Below are 24,097 nucleotides of genomic sequence, written 5' to 3' on the forward strand. Positions count from 1 at the left end.
TTAACATTTTAGTTGCTCTTTAATTTTATCAAGTGATGACGCGATTGTTCTGGTCAGTGTTTGTATAAACTGTATGTCATTTCTACATAGGAAGGTGAAAGTTGGGCCCGTAATGTTAATATAAACCACCAATGCTACATCTTAAGTTGTAGAACCACAAAAACTCGCCTCTTTACTGTGTATACAGTTTATACAAGCACTTACCGGTGTTTATATTCAATGTATATATGATTGGGATTTGAAAGTAAGAGCATGTACTAATTATCATTTTCCTGACAATGTGATAACATAATTTCATTATTTTAATATTCTCCCTTATATTGTTGGACGTTTTCCATGTTCCGGGCCAAATATTTCAGGATAGATTAGGATTATCGTCGTTCATATCAAATTGCAAAAATTCTTACTTTCTTAGTCCACGACTAACGATTCATTGAATTTCTCATTTCAACCTAGTCAGTTTTCTATTTTTCGATTGTTAGATGAGGTTACAGTGGACTAGTGTAGTCAGGGCACTCGCACTACACTTTTGCTTTGTCTCTCTATCTAATGCACTTACGTGAGTATTACCAAAACTGGGCTTTTATTTCAATCTTTGCGACTTCATGACATGGAAGTCATAGATATTGCTGTTATTGGTAAATCCCCCCACTAACAAATGTTGCCTCCTCCCTCTAACAAATGTTGCCTCCCTCCCCTCTCTAACAAATGTTACCTCCTCCCTCTAACAAATGTTACCTCCTCCCTCTAACAAATGTTGCCTCCTCCCTCTAACAAATGTTGCCTCCCTCCCCCTCTAACAAATGTTGCCTCCCCTCCCTCTAACAAATGTTGCCTCCCTCCTCTAACAAATGTTACCTCCTCCCTCTAACAAATGTTGCCTCCTCCCTCTAACAAATGTTGCCTCCCTCCCCCTCTAACAAATGTTGCCTCCCTCCCCCCTCTAACAAATGTTGCCTCCCTCCCCCCTCTAACAAATGTTGCCTCCCCTCCCTCTAACAAATGTTGCCTCCCCCTCTAAAAAATGTTGCCTCCCTCCCCCCTCTAACAAATGTTGCCTCCCCCCTCTAACAAATGTTGCCTCCCCTCCCTCTAACAAATGTTGCCTCCCTCCCCCTCTAACAAATGTTACCTCCTCCCTCTAACAAATGTTACCTCCTCCCTCTAACAAATGTTGCCTCCTCCCTCTAACAAATGTTGCCTCCCTCCCCCTCTAACAAATGTTGCCTCCCTCCCCCCTCTAACAAATGTTGCCTCCCTCCCCCCTCTAACAAATGTTGCCTCCCCTCCCTCTAACAAATGTTGCCTCCCCCTCTAAAAAATGTTGCCTCCCTCCCCCCTCTAACAAATGTTGCCTCCCGCCTCTAACAAATGTTGCCTCCCCTCCCTCTAACAAATGTTGCCTCCCTCCCCCTCTAACAAATGTTGCCTCCCTCCCCCTCTAACAAATGTTGCCTCCCTCCCCCCTCTAACAAATGTTGCCGCCCCTCTAACAAATGTTGCCTCCCCTCCCTCTAACAAATGTTGCCTCCCTCCCCCCACTAACAAATGTTGCCTCCCCCCTCTAACAAATGTTACCTCCTCCCTCTAACAAATGTTGCCTCCTCCCTCTAACAAATGTTGCCTCCCTCCCCCTCTAACAAATGTTGCCTCCCTCCCCCCTCTAACAAATGTTGCCTCCCTCCCCCCTCTAACAAATGTTGCCTCCCCTCCCTCTAAAAAATGTTGCCTCCCCCTCTAAAAAATGTTGCCTCCCTCCCCCCTCTAACAAATGTTGCCTCCCCCCTCTAACAAATGTTGCCTCCCCTCCCTCTAACAAATGTTGCCTCCCTCCCCCTCTAACAAATGTTGCCTCCCTCCCCCTCTAACAAATGTTGCCTCCCTCCCCCCTCTAACAAATGTTGCCGCCCTCCCCCCTCTAACAAATGTTGCCTCCCCTCCCTCTAACAAATGTTGCCGCCCTCCCCCATCTAACAAATGTTGCCGCCCCTCTAACAAATGTTGCCTCCCTCGCCCTCTAAAAAATGTTGCCTCCCTCCCCTCTCTAACAAATGTTGCCTCCCTCCCCCCTCTAACAAATGTTGCCTCCCTCCCCCCTCTAACAAATGTTGCCTCCCCTCCCTCTAACAAATGTTGCCTCCCCCTCTAAAAAATGTTGCCTCCCTCCCCCCTCTAACAAATGTTGCCTCCTCCCTCTAACAAATGTTGCCTCCCCCCCTCTAACAAATGTTGCCTCCCTCCCCCCTCTAACAAATTTTGCCTCCTCCCTCTATGAAATGTTGACTCCCCCCTTTAACAAATGTTGCCACCCCCTCTAACAAATGTTGCCTCCCTCCCCCCTCTAACAAATGTTGCCGCCCCTCTAACAAATGTTGCCTCCCTCCCCCCTCTAACAATTGTTGCCTCACCCCCTCTAACAAATGTTGCCTCCCTCCCCCCTCTAACAAATTTTGCCTCCTCCCTCTATGAAATGTTGACTCCCCCCTTTAACAAATGTTGCCACCCCCTCTAACAAATGTTGCCTCCCTCCCCCCTCTAACAATTGTTGCCTCCCCCCTCTAACAAATGTTGCCTCCCTCCCCCCTCTAACAAATGTTGCCTCCTCCCTCTAACAAATGTTGCCTCCCCTCCCTCTAACAAATGTTACCGCCCCTCCTCTAACAAATGTTGCCTCCCTCCCCCCTCTAACAAATTTTGCATCCCCTCCCTCTAACAAATGTTGCCTCCCTCCCCCCTCTAACAAATTTTGCCTCCCCTCCCTCTAACAAATGTTGCCTCCCTCCCCCCTCTAACAAATTTTGCATCCCCTCCCTCTAACAAATGTTGCCTCCCCCTCTAAAAAATGTTGCCTCCCTCCCCTCTCTAACAAATGTTGCCTCCCTCCCCCCTCTAACAAATTTTGCCTCCTCCCTCTATGACCTCCATCCCCCCTCTAACAAATGTTGCCTCCTCCCTCTAACAAATGTTGCCTCCCCTCCCTCTAACAAATGTTGCCTCCCCTCCCTCTAACAAATGTTGCCTCCCCCTCTATAAAATGTTGCCTCCCTCCCCCCTCTAACAATTGTTGCCTCCCCCCTCTAACAAATGTTGCCTCCCTCCCCCCTCTAACAAATTTTGCCTCCTCCCTCTATGAAATGTTGACTCCCCCCTTTAACAAATGTTGCCACCCCCTCTAACAAATGTTGCCTCCCTCCCCCCTCTAACAAATGTTGCCTCCTCCCTCTAACAAATGTTGCCTCCCCTCCCTCTAACAAATGTTGCCTCCCTCCCCCTCTAACAAATGTTGCCGCCCTCCCCTCTCTAACAAATGTTGCCTCCCTCCCCCCTCTAACAAATGTTGCCGCCCCTCCTCTAACAAATGTTGCCTCCCTCCCCCTCTAACAAATTTTGCTTCCCCTCCCTCTAACAAATGTTGCCTCCCCCTCTAAAAAATGTTGCCTCCCTCCTCCCTCTAACAAATGTTGCCTCCCCTCCCTCTAACAAATGTTGCCTCCCTCCCCCTCTAACAAATGTTACCGCCCTCCCCCTTTAACAAATGTTGCCTCCCTCCCCCCTCTAACAAATGTTGCCGCCCCTCCTCTAACAAATGTTGCCTCCCTCCCCCTCTAACAAATTTTGCTTCCCCTCCCTCTAACAAATGTTGCCTCCCCCTCTAAAAAATGTTGCCTCCCTCCTCCCTCTAACAAATGTTGCCTCCCCTCCCTCTAACAAATGTTGCCTCCCCTCCCTCTAACAAATGTTGCCTCCCCCTCTAAAAAATGTTGCCTCCCTCCCCCCTCTAACAATTGTTGCCTCCCCCCTCTAACAAATGTTGCCTCCCTCCCCCCTCTAACAAATTTTGCCTCCTCCCTCTATGAAATGTTGACTCCCCCCTTTAACAAATGTTGCCACCCCCTCTAACAAATGTTGCCTCCCTCCCCCCTCTAACAAATGTTGCCTCCTCCCTCTAACAAATGTTGCCTCCCCTCCCTCTAACAAATGTTGCCTCCCTCCCCCTCTAACAAATGTTGCCGCCCTCCCCCTCTAACAAATGTTGCCGCCCCTCCCCCCCCTAACAAATGTTGCCTCCTCCCTCTAACAAATGTTGCCTCCCCTCCCTCTAACAAATGTTGCCTCCCTCCCCCTCTAACAAATGTTACCGCCCTCCCCCTTTAACAAATGTTGCCGCCCCTCCCCCATCTAACAAATGTTGCCTCCCTCCCTCTAACAAATGTTGCCTCCCTCCCCCCTCTAACAAATGTTGCCTCCTCCCTCTAACAAATGTTGCCTCCCCTCCCTCTAACAAATGTTGCCTCCCTCCCCCTCTAACAAATGTTGCCTCCTCCCTCTAACAAATGTTGCCTCCCCTCCCTCTAACAAATGTTGCCTCCCTCCCCCTCTAACAAATGTTGCCGCCCTCCCCCTCTAACAAATGTTGCCGCCCCTCCCCCCTCTAACAAATGTTGCCTCCTCCCTCTAACAAATGTTGCCTCCCCTCCCTCTAACAAATGTTGCCTCCCCTCCCTCTAACAAATGTTGCCTCCCTCCCCCTCTAACAAATGTTGCCTCCTCCCTCTAACAAATGTTGCCGCCCTCCCCCATCTAACAAATGTTGCCTCCCTCCCCCATCTAACAAATGTTGCCTCCTCCCTCTAACAAATGTTGCCTCCCCTCCCTCTAACAAATGTTGCCTCCCTCCCTCTCTAACAAATGTTGCCCCCCCCCACCCTAACAAGTGTTGCCTCCCTCCCCTATAACAAATGTTGCCGCCAATGTTGCCGCGCCCCTCCCATCCCCCTCGCCCGCCCCCCTCTGACAAGATTTCATGATTTTCTCTGCAGAGCTGAAGGCAGTACTATAGAAGAACCAGAAACGATTGATTTGTTAACAGATGCTAAAGATATGAGACAAGCCATGAGTGGGTGGGGAACTAATGAGAATACTCTCATCAATATACTGACTCATAGGACTTACAACAATCGCTTAGTAAGTCATTAGTAATGATTCATAGGACTTACAACAATCGCTTAATAAGTCATTAGTACTGACCCATAGGACTTAAAACAATCGCTTAGTAAGTCATTAGTAATGATTCATAGGACTTAAAACAATCGCTTAGTAAGTCATTAGTACTGACCCATAGGACTTACAACAATCGCTCAGTAAGTCATTAGTACTGACCCATAGGACTTACAACAATTGCTTTATAGTAAGCCATTAGTACTGATTCATAGGACTTACAACAATCGCTTAGTAAGTCATTAGTACTGACCCATAGGACTTACAACAATCGCTCAGTAAGTCATTAGTACTGACCCATAGGACTTACAACAATCGCTTAGTAAGTCATTAGTACTGATTCGTAGGACTTACAACAATAGCTTAGTAAGTCATTAGTACTGACCCATAGGACTTACAACAATCGCTCAGTAAGTCATTAGTACTGACCCATAGGACTTACAACAATAGCTTAGTAAGTCATTAGTACTGACCCATAGGACTTACAACAATTGCTTAGTAAGTCATTAGTACTGACCCATAGGACTTACAACAATCGCTTAGTAAGTCATTAGTACTGATTCGTAGGACTTACAACAATCGCTTAGTAAGTCATTAGTACTGACTCATAGGACTTACAACAATGTTAATAACCATTCCTCCAGAAAATAACACAATTGTACCGAGAAACTTACTCTAAGTCCTTGTGGGAAGATATCAAGTCTGAAACAAGCAACCATTTTAGAACAACTCTAAAAGGGCTTGTGCTGCCAGAGGCTAGGTTCCTAGCAGAGGAGATGCGAAATGCTATGGTAAAATTTTTGCTTTACTTCGAGAAAGTAATATTGAAAGTATAGGTAGTACAGTGTTACTACTTCTATTGTTGCAGTTATATTGAAAGTATAGGTAGTGCAGTATTACTACTTCTATAGCTATATTGCTACTTCTAGAGCGGTTGGGGGACAAATGAAGACACCTTGCTGCTGTGTCTGATGCTAACAGTTAATGACTACGACACAGTGCAGGGCTTGAAGGACTACTACAAAGCAAGTAAGCTGACAATATTTATAGTGTTTACCTTAATCTCAATGATCTTTGGCACCGTCAGCTTTATTGGAGGGTTCAACGCTTTCAATGTGTAGTAAGGGGAGGTTCTTACACATTTTACACATTTTACACATTTTGCACATTTTACACATTTTACACATTTCACACATTTAATTTCAGTTTACAACACGGATCTAGAAGATGAGATCAAAGGTGAAACTGACTCTCCATTCAAGGATTTCCTGGTTGAGGTGCTTGACCGCCCTAAGTTCAATGAATCAGGTACATACTCCTTCAGTTCAGACAAATAAGTGCGTTATTCATTAAAGTTTAAAAGTTTTATTGTTTTTAGTTAATCTTTTGAGTTTTGTAAAAATCAAATTGAGAACATTAATATGTTCCTAATTATAGCTGAGGTTGACAACGAAGCGGTAGAAGCCGACTTTTCCGACATCAAAGAGTTCCTCGCTGCAAAGGAGGTGAAGGACATAGTATATCTAGTGACAAGCAGGAGCCTCAAACATTTGGCTATTTTGCAGGAAAAGTACTATCAGGTGATGGGTATTAACGTTATTTCAATTATATTTATAAGGTTAAACAACTTTCTGATTGGAGACTTAAAGAACTACGTGGCGCTATAATAAAATAACAAGCGCGGTGTTTCAGGGAAGTGCCCCCCCCCCCCCTCCCGCTGAAAAAGCGCCCCCCTGTTGGCGCCCCTCCCCTTGTGGCGCCCCTCCCTAAAATAAAACAAATTAGATGATTTTAGAGGATACGCCGGTAAAATCTCTAAAAAAGTAAAAAGAGTGTTTTTAGATCAAAACGCGCAGTTTTTCTAGTACCGTAGTTAAGTTTTTCCAAATTGTCTCACATTCAAACGACAATTTGGCGCCCCCCCCCCCCCCCCCTAAAATGGCGCCCCCCCCCCCCCCCCCCCTGCAAAGCGGAGTCGGCGGGGCCCTTCGTTACGCCACCGTTTCAGAGTGAAGGTTCTGAGCTGTACCAAGCACTGGAAAGTATAACAGATCACCATATGAAGGACGGGTTTGTCAGTTTGATGTCAGTTGCTACTGACTTTACCAGATACTGCGCTTACGAACTTCACAACGCAATGGATGTGAGTTTAAATATTAGTGTTACTGTTAAACTCATTAAATACATAGTGTAAGGGCAGCCTCGCTCCACCAAGGGAGATGTATATATTTATATTCTTATTTTCAAGGGGGACGGCACGGAGGAGGGAGTTCTGACTCGGATCATTACTACTCGGGCAGACAAGGATCTCGCTGACATTAAGGAAATGTACTTTGAAATGTTCAACAAGAAACTTAGCCAACAAATCAAGGTCTTCCAACGCGTTACAATTAGGGTTTTTCCTGAAAATCTGTCTTATAATGTGTTATAAACACATATAGTTGTTATGTTCAAATCCATGGCTGGGGAACCGCCTAGTTGTGGAACTTTTCAAACCTATATTACTACTGTACTACCTATAGTACAGTAGTATTATAGGTAGTACTACTATTTAATAGCTACTATTTGACATAGGAGCTATTATTTGACGTAGGAGCGTCTAAATTTCTAAGGTTGACAATTTCAGGATGACACAAGCGGTGATTACAGAAAAACTCTCCTTAGCCTCGTGAACTGACTTTCTTCTCTAGTAGCAGAGTACTACTATACACAACGAGGAGAGATAACACTAATATTATTCATGATTTATAAAATGTGTATTGTTTTGAAATTAAATAAACTCTACCTTATATGGTCATTGGTCATTAACTGCGACTTTTTGAATAATTGACTGTTTGACGATTGAATATATTGTATATGATACTATGATGATAGTATCAAGAGACTACCAAATAAGGCACAAGCAGAAGCTGCTGACACTAATTTTGCATCAACTGTATGAAAATTTAATATTTCATTAATTATAAAAGGATTAAATAAAAGTATTTTTGATTTAAATTTGAGTTCTTTCATCAAACAAGAAATGAAATAAACATTTGCGGGCTGCTGGTAAATTGTACATATTATCACTTCAACAGTCTGTATTCTGTAAATAAATGATCTCAGAAAGAGAGAAAAAGTCAGCATAAATGATAGTAAAATCAGCTCCCACTAAGTGAAACACATTATTAAGTATAGTGATACACTAAGTGAAACAGTCTACTAAATATAGTGATACACTAAGTGAAACACTCTACTAAGTATAGTGATACACTAAGTGAAAAACTCTACTAGGTATAGTGATACACTAAGTGAAACACTCTACTAAGTATAGTGATACACTAAGTGAAACACTCTACTAAATATAGTGATACACTAAGTGAAACACTCTACTAAATATAGTGATACACTAAGTGAAACACTCTACTAACTTACTAAGTATAGTGATACCCTAAGTGAAACACTTTACTAAGTATAATAGTGATACACTAAGTGATACACTCTACTAAGTATAGTGATACACTAAGTGAAACACATTACTAAGTATAGTGATACACTAAGTGAAACACTCTACTAAATATAGTGATACACTAAGTGAAACACTCTACTAAGTATAGTGATACACTAAGTGAAAAACTCTACTAGGTATAGTGATACACTAAGTGAAACACTCTACTAAGTATAGTGATACACTAAGTGAAACACTCTACTAAGTATAGTGATACACTAAGTGAAACACTCTACTAAATATAGTGATACACTAAGTGAAACACTCTACTAACTTACTAAGTATAGTGATACACTAAGTGAAACAATCTACTAAGTATAGTGATACACTAAGTGAGACACTCTACTAAGTTTAGTGATACACTAAGTGAAACACTCTACTAAGTTTAGTGATACACTAAGTGAGACACTTTACTAAGTATAGTGATACACTAAGTGAGACACTTTACTAAGTATAGTGATACACTAAGTGAGACACTTTACTAAGTATAGTGATACACTAAGTGAGACACTTTACTAAGTATAGTGATACACTAAGTGAGACACTTTACTAAGTATAGTGATACACTAAGTGAGACACTTTACTAAGTATAGTGATACACTAAGTGAAAAACTCTACTAGGTATAGTGATACACTAAGTGAAACACTCTACTAAGTATAGTGATACACTAAGTGAAACACTCTACTAAGTATAGTGATACACTAAGTGAAACACTCTACTAAATATAGTGATACACTAAGTGAAACACTCTACTAACTTACTAAGTATAGTGATACACTAAGTGAAACAATCTACTAAGTATAATGATACACTAAGTGAGACACTTTACTAAGTATAGTGATACACTAAGTGGGACACTCTACTAAGTTTAGTGATACACTAAGTGAAACACTCTACTAAGTTTAGTGATACACTAAGTGAGACACTTTACTAAGTATAGTGATACACTAAGTGAGACACTTTACTAAGTATAGTGATACACTAAGTGAGACACTTTACTAAGTATAGTGATACACTAAGTGAGACACTTTACTAAGTATAGTGATACACTAAGTGAGACACTTTACTAAGTATAGTGATACACTAAGTGAGACACTTTACTAAGTATAGTGATACACTAAGTGAGACACTTTACTAAGTATAGTGATACACTAAGTGAGACACTTTACTAAGTATAGTGATACACTAAGTGAAACAATCTACTAAGTATAGTGATACCCTAAGTAGGCTTTATCTATAAGTTTTCTTGTTCCTCTACCTAACAGTCAGGGGTGTAGGCCCCCTCAGTCAGGGGTGTAGGCCCCCTCAGTCATGGGTGTAGGCCCCCTCAGTCAGGGGTGTGCCCCCCTGCCCCATCTTCCTGCACCCTGCTAACAGTACTACTAGTAGTTCTTGTTCCTGATGATGTTTTCTAATAGGTCGGATTTGCGAAGTAGCAGGTTTTGTCACGAGAGAAGTCTATGCCATCCTCGAGACAATCTTGTTCAGTTTGGCACTTGATGAACTCGTCTGGAAAATATTCCAATCAAATTAAATTGAACGTGTCTCGACGTTTTATTAAATTGTAAGTTAACCGTGACTTAATGAAACCTAAATAAATATGTATCGAAATTGTACCTATAAAATACACTAAAAAGATTTAAATTTAAGCTGTATTATCATTACAGATAGCTAGGAAACATAAAAACGGGCAGCAGTTTCGAAAACCCTTTTAATTTTGATACCATTGCTTTTATTAAGTCAAATGCTGTTACCTTTTTTATTAAGCGCAAGAGAGTATCCACGGTGATTCACAGCACATTCATTTTCCTTATTCAGACACTGCTTCCAACAGTACCCTTTCTGCAAGGAAATTTAATTATTCACTATTCGAATCATCGCTGATAATAATAATTATCATTTAAAATTATGAAATGAGGTTTTCAATATGAAACAACCATTTATAAATACACACTGATTTGCTGAGAAAGTTCTAGATAATTGTGGTATAACAGCAGCGTGTTAAGAGATTCAATACATACATGACAGTATAATTCAACTTCAAGAGTCACGTGATTCTGCTACATATAGACAAAATGGAAGACAAATGTTGGCTGTGTTAACCGCTGCTAGAAATATATAACCACAGTTAGGGGTCGTTCACATGTTACGTAATCAGCTGAGGGGGGGGGGGGGGGGTTCCGAATGATTACGCTAGTGTAATTTTGACACAATAGCTATGTGTAAAACTGATTACGGAGCTGGGAGGGGGGGGGGGGGTAAAAATGATCCAAAAAATGATTACGTAATAATATGTGAACGACCCCTAACCGCGTAATACCTGACAACCATAGCTGCAGAAGCTGTTGTCGAGATCGCAGTGTCCGAATATCTCTCCATTCTCCGGCATGTGATAAGCACACCCCTTCTGTGATATGTTCTCGTAGGAGTTAGATGACGTAACCAGTAGCAACGTGACCACCACACTGCAAAACGCTTTCATACCGCTACTCTAGTAAGGGAGGAGACTGAGGCTTCAAATAATTGTGAACTAACTAATTAGTAATTAGTATAAATGCAATAATCGAACTCGGCTTCGCCTCGTGCGATTATTGTATCAATTTCCACTCGGCTGCGCCTCGTGCAATTAATAGTGTAATCGCATTATACGCAGTTAGATTAGCGTATATAAATATCTCCGGGATTTCGACGCGGGATCATATTATCACTCAGCCCGGCCCGCTGTTAGATAAACATCTCAAGGTGATATCATCCCGCCCCGGAAATTTGTATAAACCCGGCCCGCTTTTTAGTCGTAACTGATGTTTATCATTCAATTCTCCGACTTACAATAATCAATGATACTGCTGATTAGAACTCGATAATAGTAGAACAGTTAGACGCGCGATCACGTGGGCGCGTCACGTGCGTACCACGTGCCACCAATAGCATACGCCGAGTCTATACCACGTGACACGAAAGCGCACCACGTGATATGAAACACCGTAACCGTCCACTTCTTTTACACGCAAATTCCTGGGAACGTTGCCAAAGCAGCTAATTCTTGGAATTTCTCCAACGCGTGGCGTGAGAAGTTGGCGACTAGCCAGCTACCCTTGTCCGTGCCCTAAAAATAGTATTGTTTTGCTTGCTCTCCTTCCAGCTCTTGTTCCTGCTAACGTTCAAGCTATTGCTCCACTATGACAGATCGGTTTGACATTCAGATTGATGAACTGCTTTCCAATCGTGTTCCGGACAGTACAGTTAGAGTCAACAACTGGGCTCTAAACAAATTTAATTCTTGGCTTCAGTCATCCAGATTTCACTTGTTATCACCATCACAAATAGAAATGAAAATATTACTAAAATCAGACCCGTATTCCGAAATAAAAACTATTTTATCACTCTCTTCTAAAGTATAAATCCCTTGTCGAAATCGCCGGAGATAATTATAATCCATAAACACTTCACGCTCAGGGCTAAATAAATGTAATCCCTCAGCTGGCGCTTCGGGATTACATATTAACACAAAACTCGTGCGCTGCGCGCACTCGTATGTGTTTATCAGATCATCCCGCTAGCGCGGGATGATCTGTTATATAAACCCTTTGCGTGGCGGGTTTATGTTATTATAACTATACTGTTAAGACTGGCACCGCTGCAATTGCACCACTCCCACTAAATCGCCCAAATTTTGAAAATCTTGACGTCAATCGATGTATTTTTGGACAATGATTCCAAATCATCCCCATGACGCGACGTAATACTAATAATAAATAATAAGGTAATAATAAATAAAGTAAAACTGCTTCCCTGCGGAGGTTTGAGCAAAATAATATAAGCTTAAGTCCATGGTGACATTTTTGTAATATAAATCACACTTGTATTGCTAAGTTAGAATATGCATAATAAGTCATATAAAACTTGATGTTTCCTTTTTATATTGTTTGATAGTGCACTCCTCGGTATCCAAACGAGGATACATTCCAATAAAATGGAAAAGGTCAAATGGGCGTCAATAAGATGTAAACTTAAAGTATTTGCTAAATAGAATATAGTGACACTGTCCCGATACTTCTAATATATATTATTAACGGAATACAATTACTGTAGGTTAATCACACAAACAATGCTTTTAACAATTATATAATGCTCATCAATCTATAATTGAATATGATCCCCCCCTCTATATAATCAATCATCGCACATCTATTAATAGATTATTGGTACTGCGTCTAATTGATAGTCAAGTGCCCATGAAGCTTGCACTAAGTGAGTTACTAAGTCACCACGCACTGAACTCAATCAAGCCACACAAATACGCATTATGTCTTACGAGATACAACAATCCGATGCATATTTGATCTATATTAGCACTGCTATGGCAGATACAGGGGAAACGTCCATCCCGTCGCAAAAACGCCCAGAAATGCACTGGCCCCCCTGCACTTGACTGGTAGAACAACATGCTTTGTCACTGGCCTACATAGTTTAGGTAGTGATAGTTGTAGGGGTTATGTAAAGCACTACTCAGTACTCCCATCTGGCATCTTGTAAAGTCGCTGCTTTCGTGTGCTATCTGTGTCATCACGCCTCCGCAAGCGTTTTTGTAAACTCTACTGTTATATAATAGTGCGTTCTATTTAGCCTTCTGTATTAGCTGTTTAAAATGTAAATTCAACTTCTGTTGTTTTGGCTTTTAGTAGCTCTAATCTTATATCTAGATCAAATAAAGATCCTGCCAAGATCTCTCACAGATTGTAATCTTACCACGATGTTGACACTGTTATATTACCCAGATATTAACGTAAGATCATCACAGTTAGGCTAGCTCTATACGTGTGACCATGTCGTAACAGTCAGACAGACTTTAGTTAGTGGCGGGGCACACCCTTCTCTCAAAACATAACGTCTGTAAAGATCTTGTAGTTACTGATCTTACAGTTTCTTTGGTAGGTTTCAAGTTGGCTACCTGACAGAAAAATAAACTTTCTTTGATATTAATATCATTAATGGCACTGGCAGTCGTTTTGTAATTTAAACTAAGGTATTTAGATGTGACATAATATAATAATATGACATGATTATAATATGATAGTTAAATAAGACACAGACTTCAAAACTTAAACTTGAACATAACACGAGGAAATATGGACAGAACTGAACAAGAACAAAAACCACAGTTGGTTCGTGCGTCAATTTTTCGGGAAAAGTACGTAAAGTGCGTTTGAATTATTTCGTGCGTTAAAAGTGCGTTTAAGTACATTTACCGTTGAATTCACCGTTTTACGTTTTTTCGTACTTTAAGTGCGTTATGTTTTAAAAGTACGTTAAGTGCGCACGAACCGACTATGAAAAAAACCACATTCAAAGACTGAAAAATCTGGAGGACTCTGCAACCCAGGAATCAACTACTTAGATATCATCGCTCAATAATCTGTTTGGTATCAACGTTACATTCTTTGATTTTCCGACTTTAAATGGTTGATTTAAAATTGATTACAAATTTTGGAAACATGCAGGGATATAGACCTGATATTGATGGTATATATACTAAAAATACTCTAGCACAATAATTGTAACTGCAGTTTTACAGAACTCTAAACGCTTAATGAACACACTTGCAGGTACCACCCGTATTCACACTCAGACCTGAGTTGAGTCATTTTCCGATTCGAGATTGGGGACGGGTTCTATAAACAAACAATTAACAATCAAACAAGTACATGATGGTGTAATTAATGCATTTCTAAGCTTAAGATATTATATTAGGGACATTTGAGCTGCAAATTCTTTCAAAATTATTCGAGGTGTATAGTGGCCGAGGAGTCTCATTTAAACAATTTTGTATTTTAAATTTTTTTAAATGAGACTCCTCGGCCACCATACATCTGAGGTGGCATCTTATCTGAGATTGTTCTTTTAACCACGAACTATGATTCTCTGGTTTGATTGGATTTTATTATCGAGTAAAATTTACATTTCTAAACACAATTAAATATTCTGGGATGATGATTAATCACTCGACTGTCATCTGATTTCAACCCTAACCCTAACCCAATCCCTAACTGAAGCATATGCTGAAACCCTAACCCTAACGAGAAATTAGACCAACTACCTTATATGGTCATACCACGATGTGATCGAGACAATTTTTCGCCGATATCTCGCGAGGGGAGCATTTTAACCCTATGTCATGTGGGGTGATTCGGAATCAGCGTTCGAAAATACATCTTACTGAGTGGATTTCAACTGTCAGAGGCCCTTTTAGAAAAATCTCTAAGATCGACTGTAGAGTGATTTAGAGATTTAGCACGCTAGAATGTTTTCAGTGTGAGAAATACTCTGAGTAACAGATCCTTCTTGCATAATATGATAACTTTCAACAGTTTTAATACTTTCAACACTTAGCTATACAACAAATAATTTGCCCACATTCCTGTTTTATATTTCCTTTTACTATATTTTAGTAGCAGGGAATAGTTCAATGTGCCCTTCGATGTATACGATTTCTGACAACAAAGGGTCGTTTATTATGTCATTCTAAACCAAAATCGTTTAGGTACACAATTTGTATCGCTAGACACAACCCTACTTGGCACAAAACAACAAAGTAGTTGCCCAATTTGGTATCTTTCCTTACTACACGCGTGTAGCCAAAATGACAGATTTTTGTCAATATCTCTACATAAAGCATTAAAGGGCTTATATTACTTTATAAGTTGTATATTATAAATGTGACGTTTGCAGTCATTTTAAGCTAAATTTCAAGTCTTTACGACCTTCTTAGTTCAAGTTACCAAAATCCAGTGCCATTTTTGGTTCGCTGAGCCAAAAAACAGTTTTTGCCAATATCTATAAAACAAAGCACTGGAGGCTTTATGTTGCTTTATAACTTGTATAACTATATAAATACTTAAATATGGCTTCTTGCGGAAATTTTAAGCTTGAAATGAAGTATCTATGACCTTCAGGATCCGAAATACTAAAATCCCGTATACGCGAATGAGGGTAATTTAGAAAATTTGCCCTGTAGGGTTGTGTCCAGGGATCGACCGGGACCCCGAAAAAAGTGCCGGGACCGGTATTATGCTGGGACCGGGAATAAGACCGGGACCGGAATAAGACCGGGACCGGGATTAAGGTATAATTTTAAAAGTATAATTTTTCTTAGCTATGATCCCGGTCCCAATTCCGGCTTAAGGGGGGGGGGGGGGGGGGGGGGGTTCACCCTGATTTTTTTGTGAAACTTGGTTTCGAGATAGCAGTTCAGTTGACCAACAAACTAGGACCAGTGACCGAACTTTTGAGGGGGTTCCGAACCCCAACCGCCAAACGGTTTAATTTAGCCAAAAACCCTGAACATACTCAAAACCATATGAATTTTCATCAAGATTGGACAAAAAATGACGGAGTTATGAGCCAAAAACCATATGACCATATTTGGGCATACGCACCAAATTTAATAAATTTTGGCCCATAAATTGGTCAAATATCAATATTTTTGAATAAAACTAACTTTATATGGAAGGTAAGTTATATAATACTACACATTCTCTGTGATTATCAGCTCAGTATCTACCTAACTGTGGATTCTGTGTTCAAATATCGCAAAAAATGAACAAAATTGCCCATATCTCAGTTCGCGATATTTGCAAAACTGATGTCACTCAAAACAATAGAACTCAATAGGGTTTCAATATTTTTACATGAAATTTTCAGAATCAACGTAGACTCGCATTTCGACCTTAAGCTTTGTATTGAAATTTTAAGTTAGGCCTTTAAAAAAATTTGGCGGCCAAATTCTAAAACTTGCCAGGCATTTTTCAGAATTTGGCCGCCAAATTTTTTTAACTTGTCGAAATGCGATTCTACGTTGATTCTGAAAATTTCATGTAAAAATATTGAAACCCTATTGAGTTCTATTGTTTTGAGTGAAATCAGTTTTGCTAATATCGCGAACTGAGATATGGGCAATTTTGTTCATTCTTTTCGATTATTTGAACACAGAATCCACAGTTAGGTAGATACTGAGCTGATACAGAGAATGTGTAATACCTTATCGGACCTTATTTGGACGGACATTACATGAACGGACATAATTGTGAACGGACATTAATATGAACGCTCGAAGGCATTCAAAACCATCAAAAATCCGAATTTTTTTCAATTTTTTGACGTTTTTTTAATTTCAGCAAATGATTTTTTAATCCATTTTTTATACAGTAAGTAAGAAAAGCAGTCATTAAGCAGTAAAAATGTTAAAATATGTGTACATGATCAGTGTCTAATATCACATATCATCTTCATTAAATGGGTTTTCGTGCATGAAATAGTCCATGCTTAAACAAGCATCAGTGATTTCTAGCTTTGTGGAAACCTTTTTTATCAAACTACCCCGGTCCTGCGTTTCATTGTTAACTTTTACAAGCCATTCGGCGTGAAGTGGTTTTAACTTAAACAACTTTAGGTTAACCTTGTCCTTAACATTACGTGGAGCTCTCCTAGCACTGTTTCATTACCGCCCCCGAGTAATATGAACTATAACAACGTCGGACAATGTCCTTGGGAACACGATTTACCGTAATATCTAGAGGCTGGAACAAGTTTTCCATGTTGGCGGGGACTAGTTCATGAACTATGTTGTTGAGTGCCATAATTTCGTTGACTTTTTTCCGCCAAGTGACCCTTGAAAACATCATATACTAGTAGAGTTTTCTGTGCCTCCGGCAGACCAAGGAGAACCTTTCCGTCGTTAACTTACGGCACAATAAAGTTCTCAAAGTTGTCATATTCTGGACAAAAAGTTCGAAATGGAAAAATTTTTGAAAAAATTTCAACGGACTTTAACTTGGACAGACATTAATTGAACGGACTTTATTTGAACGGACATTAAAATGAACGCTAGGGCCTCCAGCGTTCAAGTAATGTCCGTCCAAATAAGGTCCGATAAGGTATAAGCTTACCTTCCATATAAAGTTGGTTTCATTCACAAATATTGATATTTGACCAATCTATGGGCCAAAATCTATTAAATTTGGTGCGTATGCCCAAATATGGTCATATGGTTTTTGGCTCATAACTCAGTCAATTTTTGTCCAATCTTGATGAAAATTCATATACGAGTTCAGGGGACCACTAGCTACAAGTAAAGCACCTAAAATATGGGTTTTGAGCATGTTCAGGGTATTTGGCTAAATTGGGCCTAATTTGGAGCAAATATGGGCGTGGCTGCCCCGTGGTAACAGTTTGGCGGTTGGGGTCCGGAACCCCCTCAAAAGTTTGGTCACTGGTCCTAGTTTGTTGGTCAACTGCTATCTCGAAACCAAGTTTCACAAAAAAATCAGGGTGAACCCCCCCTTAAGCCGGAATTGGGACCGGGATCATAGCTTAAAAAATTATACTTTTAATATTCTTTGATCTTATAATTTATAATGGCGTTAGGTGCAGTATTTGAACACTATTTTTTGTCAGAAAGTTGGTTGATCAGTGTATTGGATTTCTAGAATATTGTACATTTGATGTTAGCGTAAAAGTGAAACATATGTACTACTGGTATTTGGTTATACGTATCTATTAGACTATTAGAGTCTGAGTAGCTGTTGCATTATGGTTTATCAGAGCGACTCTTTACCTACAAGGCAACTGTTTTTACTTGTAGAGAGAAATCCCAAGCCGCCAAAGAGTTCCTGATCTGTAAATCTAAGAGAGAGGTGAGCTTCTGACAAAGAAAGAGTACAAGAATCAGTGTGGACGGTGATATCAAGAAAGGAAGAAACAGTGATACTGACGAATCTGTCAGAGAGATTGACGATGATGCAGCGACTTGGAAGCAACTGACCAACTCCTACGCAGTACTTCAGACGAACCCAGATCTCCAACGAGGTTACCAGATATTTGAAGGACAAGCTGGAGCCCCAGAGACGTAATCACAAAATTTTTCAAATTTTTCATATTTTAAATTCTTAAAAACGTAGCTGTACATTCCTTTATTTATTAAATCACAGTATCAAACGATAACTTACAATTTTATAACCGTACAGTAATTGTATTCTTACAAAATACTAATTTTTTACCGTTTCCATTTTAAAGGATTCATGAGTAAAATCAACTTTGGCGGTGCAATTTCATTCAGCGTGTCCATAAGCAGTATAACGATACTCAAGCGGATGTGGTTATCAAACGTTAATGATAATGATAAGAATAATGAGTTTTAAATTGTACTATTTGTCGCAAGTCCTTAGCAACGTTATTTATTTGTTGTTAACTTTTCATGTAACATTGTTCCTAACAATATGGTTATATCTTATATTATATATTATATATAGGAACAGAGAACTTAGCATGAACTTGAAGAACTGCTGTGATGAGAGAACTAAGAACCTTGCCGTGGCCTCGTTCTGTACGTGTGTGTGTTTCGCTGCTGGTGCGCCAGCCGGAACAGTTCAAAATATAGCCCTTTCTGAGAGCACGGACATCGACCTCTCAGTCGGGTATTACTCTGAGATGGTGAAAACGGTAGCAGGTATCGTCGCAGCAATCTTTTTTCACCCAGTCTACCAACTGATTGGGATCAAAGTCACTGCACTGCTGTCCACTGTTCTGGTGACTGGCAACTACTGGGTGATGATATGGATTGTGAATAAGTATATGATATACTTGTGGCCCATGGTTGTGATTGCAAATTCAGCAAGAGAAATCACAGAAGAATATGGGTTACTGGTTTATGGCAAAGTCTAGCGGAACTGTGATGGGGGGATTGGCAAACTACTTTTACTTCGAAGGAGTGACAAAGATATCCTCAAAAAACAGGGTCATTATCTACACAATCTGCGCAGGTGTTACCTTGTTTGCTAGTCTTGTAGCTGCATTTGGGATCACTGACAGTGACATAAAGAAAAGCGCAAAACGACATCAACCACTAAGAGATGAAGATATTGAAACCGTCCCCCGGGATGATTTCGACGAAATTACATACTCCACCAAGGGAGGGGAAGCAGATGTGAATGTTATGATGCCTGGGAAACCATATGGAGTGAATAAAGTCAAAGATTGGTTCAAAGTCATGATTAAGAAAGCTGGATTGAAAGAAGGTCTCGATTGGTTCACAGTTATGGCGAGGATTCCTGAATTCTGGCTTCTGCTCATTCCTCTTATCTACTGGGGATTTATATGGGGATACTTCATAAAGATACTTCCTACAGCTACAGCATCCATTTCCGACAAAAGAAACCTTATTCCTCTTACATCTGTAATACATGGGGTATGTTCCCTAGTTGGATCGACAACTTGGAACCTTCTCTCAAAGATCACCAACAACATTTGTTGCATCGTGTTTGCTTCAGCGATGCTCTTGGCATCACTCATACTTTCTATATTGATCTTCCCCAAAGGTGCAGCCTCGGAGATTTTGGCGCTTGGTTCAACTGAGACCTACATCACAATTCACACCTGACTCCATTCACGTTGTTGTGATCTGTGCTTTGATTGGGCTAGCTGACAGTGGAGTGAGCATCATTTACTATACAACAGCTGGACGGATTTACGGAGACGAGCCAGCTCTAGGGTATTCTACCAACGCCATTGGTTTCTATTTATTCTACACGTGTTCCATGTTTTCTCCTTCCCTATTTGATCTCCACATCTTCTGCTACTGTATGATCGCATCAGTTGTTGCAATGTGCCTTGTATTTCCCTTCGGACTGAGAAAATACCTTTAGAAGTCGATAATAGGTTTGATTGACGATGCCAATCCTTCGCAGCTCGGTGTGGCCCATAGTACTGTCTAGCTCGGTCACCGAGTTGGTAGCTAGAGCCCTTTTACCGCCGGACGGCGGGCGCCCCACTGCAAGGACTCTTGTTAGAGCAAATAATTTGGAGAAGATATGTTTGGCTAGCCATAATTTTTATTAACGCCTTTTAATTCACGTTGTGAATAATTTCATTATTTCATTTGCATGCTAATTGCTATATGGATTTTACAGAACCCATATAATTTGGATTGGAATTCCTTTACAGGTAAGATTAAGACCGACCGTGTCAACTTGTCTTTTTAAATATTTAAGTCTTTATAATATAGTACGCGCTGTGTACCACACTGCCAAAGCCAGAATTTCAAAGGTTTCATAAATTTCAATAATATAATAGTGCTCAGTTTGCCGAAGACAAACATTTTTGGGGGGGGGGGGGGGGTCGCCCCTGCTTATAATGGTTCTATTTTTGATCAATTATTGCTGTACTATGTAAAATTTGAAAAGTATTCAATAAAACAGTAACCAAAGTAACAACAGTAACAACAGTAACCAAAGTAACCAAAATAACCAAAGTAACCAAAGTAACCAAAGTAACCAAAATAACCAAAGTAACCAAAGTAACCAAAGTAACCAAAGTAACCGAAGTAACTAAAGTAACCGAAGTAACCAAAGTAACCAAAGTAACCAAGGTACCCACAGTAACCACATTATGATAAAACTATGAAGAGTTATATATATAATATTGTGTTTGAGACGAGAATAATGTAATTTACAAATATTTAGTCGTCAATAAACGGTAGTTGTCTCATCCAAGAAATTATTCAACATCATCCTTTCAATTTTAATTATCAGCCGTAAACTTGTTAGTAAATTAGTTTTAATTTGCAATGAACAAACTCAACCAGTGTCAAAAGGTAAGTGGCTTGTAATATGGCTAATTAATTTTGTTAAACACTTTGTCATAATTAAAATTAAAGTGGCGAATGAAAACGACCGCACAATATCATTTCCAATTACAAAAGCACTAAGAACGTTTCTTCAGGCACGGCTAAATAATACTACTCTACTAAGTGGGTAAGAGTTTGGTTTAAAAGCAGCTTAACCTTGACTTTAAAAGCACTCCAAACTCTGTGGCAGAATCTGTGGCAGAGTCTGTGGCAGAGTCTGTGGCAGAGTCCGTGGCAGAGTCTGTGGCAGAGTCCGTGGCAGAGTCTGTGGCAGAGTCTGTGGCAGAGTCTGTGGCAGAGTCCGTGGCAGAGTCTGTGGCAGAGTCCGTGGCAGAGTCTGTGGCAGAGTCTGTGGCAGAGTCTGTGGCAGAGTCTGTGGCAGAGTCTGTGGCAGAGTCCGTGGCAGAGTCCGTGGCAGAGTCTGTGGCAGAGTCTGTGGCAGAGTCTGTGGCAGAGTCTGTGGCAGAGTCTGTGGCAGAGTCTGTGGCAGAGTCTGTGGCAGAGTCCGTGGCAGAGTCCGTGGCAGAGTCTGTGGCAGAGTCTGTGGCATAGTCTGTGGCATAGTCTGTGGCAGAGTCTGAGGCAGAGTCTGTGGCAGAATCCGTGGCAGAGTCTGTGGCAGAGTCTGTGGCAGAGTCTGTAGCAGAGTCTGTGGTAAAGTCTGTGGCAGAGTCTGTGTCAGAGTCTGTGGCAGAATCTGTGGCAGAGTCTGTAGCAGAGTCTGTGGTAAAGTCTGTGGCAGAGTCTGTGGCAGAGTCTGTGGCAGAGTCTGTGGCAGAGTCCGTGGCAGAGTCTGTAGCAGAGTCTGTGGCAGAGTCTGTGGCAGAGTCCGTGGCAGAGTCTGTAGCAGAGTCTGTGGTAAAGTCTGTGGCAGAGTCCGTGGCAGAGTCTGTAGCAGAGTCTGTGGTAAAGTCTGTGGTAGAGTCTGTGGCAGAGTCTGTGGCAGAGTCTGTGGCAGAGTCTGTGGCAGAGTCTGTGGCAGAGTCTGTGACAGAGTCTGGGCAGAGTCTGTGCAGAGTCTGTGGCAGAGTCTGTGGCAGAGTCTGTGGCAGAGTCTGTGGCAGAGTCTGTGGCAGAGTCTGTGGCAGAGTCTGTGTCAGAGTCTGTGTCAGAGTCTGTGGCAGAGTCTGTGTCAGAGTCTGTGGCAGAGTCTGTGGCAGAGTCTGTGGCAGAGTCTGTGGCAGAGTCTGTGGCAGAGTCTGTGGCAGAGTCTGTGGCAGAGTTTGTGGTAAAGTCTGTGGCAGAAACGGTGGTAGATTATGTGGTAAAGTCTGTGGCAGAGTCTGTGTCAGAGTCTGTTGCAGAGTCCGTGGCAGAGTCTGTGGCAGAGTCTGTGGTAAATTATGTGGTAAAGTCTGTGGCAGAGTCTGTGGCAGAGTCTGTGTCAGAGTCTGTGTCAGAGTCTGTGGCAGAGTCTGTGGCAGAGTCTGTGTCAGAGTCTGTGGCAGAGTCTGTGGCAGAGTCTGTGGCAGAGTCCGTGGCAGAGTCTGTAACAGAGTCTGTGGTAAAGTCTGTGACAGAGTCTGTGGCAGAGTCTGTGGCAGAGTATGTGGCAGAGTCTGTGGCAGAGTCTGTGGCAGAGTCTGTGGCAGAGTCTGTGGCAGAGTTTGTGGTAAAGTCTGTGGCAGAGTCTGTGGTAGATTATGTGGTAAAGTCTGTGGCAGAGTCTGTGGCAGAGTCTGTGTCAGAGTCTGTGTCAGAGTCTGTGGTAAAGTCTGTGGCAGAGTCTGTGTCAGAGTCTGTGGTAAAGTCTGTGGCAGAGTCTGTGGCTCTAGTGGTAAGAACGCTCGTTTCATTTGTACTAAGCCCCTTATTACTTATAGTTAATATGTGTGTGGTGAACTCCTCCAGGATACTGCTATGTGTATTTTAAAGACGTGTCTATTAATCGTTTTTTACGTGTATTATCAGACCCCAAATAGTGAATGGCGAGAATGTTTAAATATAGTATCACTATGAGTATGAATTGCGCTGTTTGAGATGTTAGAACTTCATCTCAGACGGAACATGTGACTCTTATCACGTGTTGCTCTCTTAACATGTACTGGCTCGCTGCTCTGACTTATCACTACCGAACTTGATGTCCTTTGTGTGTTTGCGCTGCTACTTCGCTACTCTCTATTTCGTTTTAATCAAAAATCATGCTTCTTATCAAATTCTTGCTATTTGAATAATGTCTTTAAGAAAGTGCTTTATGTTGAAAATTGGGATATCACACCCGAATAAATCACAGTAGGAATAAGTTGTGTCGCGAGCTCGGATGAATATATTCTGTTATCTTAGAAATTGAAACCCAAAATAAACCCTTGCCATCGCCATGGCAACATATTATGTGACACTTACAGCCTTACTGTAAGGGTATTTTCGATATTGCTAGCCCTGGTAAGTACATTTGTGACGACCTGATTACTATTTGTTGGTTTTCGATAGGTGACAACTTTTATTGCACCGCACAAAAATAGGCGGCCATTTTTGTGCGGCCATTCATAAGATTCAGCCGAATTTTAATTAAGATTTAGAAATACGCACGATGTTCAGTTACTCCAGTAGCAGAGAGGGGATGTTCAGTAGATATGTGGTAAAATCATTTAATGCTTCAATATTTGATTAGTAGGCTAAGCTTTGTTCCGTTTGTACACTATAAAATTATTAGTTCAGATCATGAATACTCGAAAGCGAGGATATACAACGTGGGCCAATCTTCGCCTTAAGTCTAAAAACCTTCAGGTAACGGTATATATACAACAACATCACATTTACATTTTACACACACACCTTCAGGCAACCATGGTAACGGTCTAGATACAACAAAATTATTCATCTCATTCACACACAAGATAATTAAATAATTTCATGATTCAGAAATAAAACTGCAAAATTTGAAAGTATGAACTACGTTTACAAGAGTTCATTAGAGATAAAAAGAGTTGAA

At 41.0% G+C, this 24,097-nt stretch overlaps 3 protein-coding genes across 7 annotated transcripts in view; 2 read left to right on the forward strand and 1 right to left on the reverse strand.

The window, feature by feature from the left end:
• Nucleotides 1-24,097, reverse strand: part of LOC134817931 (annexin A11-like) — a 114,136-nt gene that overhangs the window by 39,740 nt on the left and 50,299 nt on the right. The gene's annotated exons all lie outside the window — the stretch shown is intronic.
• Nucleotides 355-7,966, forward strand: LOC134817932 (annexin A13-like). Its single transcript, XM_063827304.1, has 9 exons — nt 355-559; nt 4,821-4,965; nt 5,643-5,789; nt 5,928-6,027; nt 6,205-6,306; nt 6,436-6,578; nt 7,007-7,141; nt 7,247-7,369; nt 7,625-7,966. The coding sequence occupies exons 1-9, from the start codon at nt 483-485 to the stop codon at nt 7,673-7,675; spliced, it is 1,023 nt and encodes a 340-aa protein (XP_063683374.1). The 5' UTR covers nt 355-482; the 3' UTR covers nt 7,676-7,966.
• LOC134819039 (uncharacterized) overlaps nt 23,805-24,097 on the forward strand; it is a 37,437-nt gene continuing 37,144 nt past the window's right edge. The window contains exon 1 of the mRNA XM_063828800.1: nt 23,805-23,892. Coding sequence (XP_063684870.1) covers nt 23,827-23,892 — 66 coding nt within the window. The 5' untranslated portion in view covers nt 23,805-23,826. The remainder of the gene's footprint in view (nt 23,893-24,097) is intronic.

This window comes from Bolinopsis microptera, chromosome 7, assembly GCF_026151205.1.
Source record: "Bolinopsis microptera isolate Bmic1 chromosome 7, MBARI_Bmic_1.0, whole genome shotgun sequence".
Lineage (NCBI taxonomy): Eukaryota > Metazoa > Ctenophora > Tentaculata > Lobata > Bolinopsidae > Bolinopsis > Bolinopsis microptera.

Bases quoted from the DNA above. Each gene is read 5' to 3' on its own strand.
- LOC134817932 (XM_063827304.1), top strand. From the start codon at position 483: ATGAGGTTACAGTGGACTAGTGTAGTCAGGGCACTCGCACTACACTTT. The intron at 560-4,820 runs GTGAGTATTACC...TTTTCTCTGCAG, and splicing joins TCTCTATCTAATGCACTTAC to AGCTGAAGGCAGTACTATAG. The intron at 6,028-6,204 runs GTAAGCTGACAA...ATTTAATTTCAG, and splicing joins GAAGGACTACTACAAAGCAA to TTTACAACACGGATCTAGAA.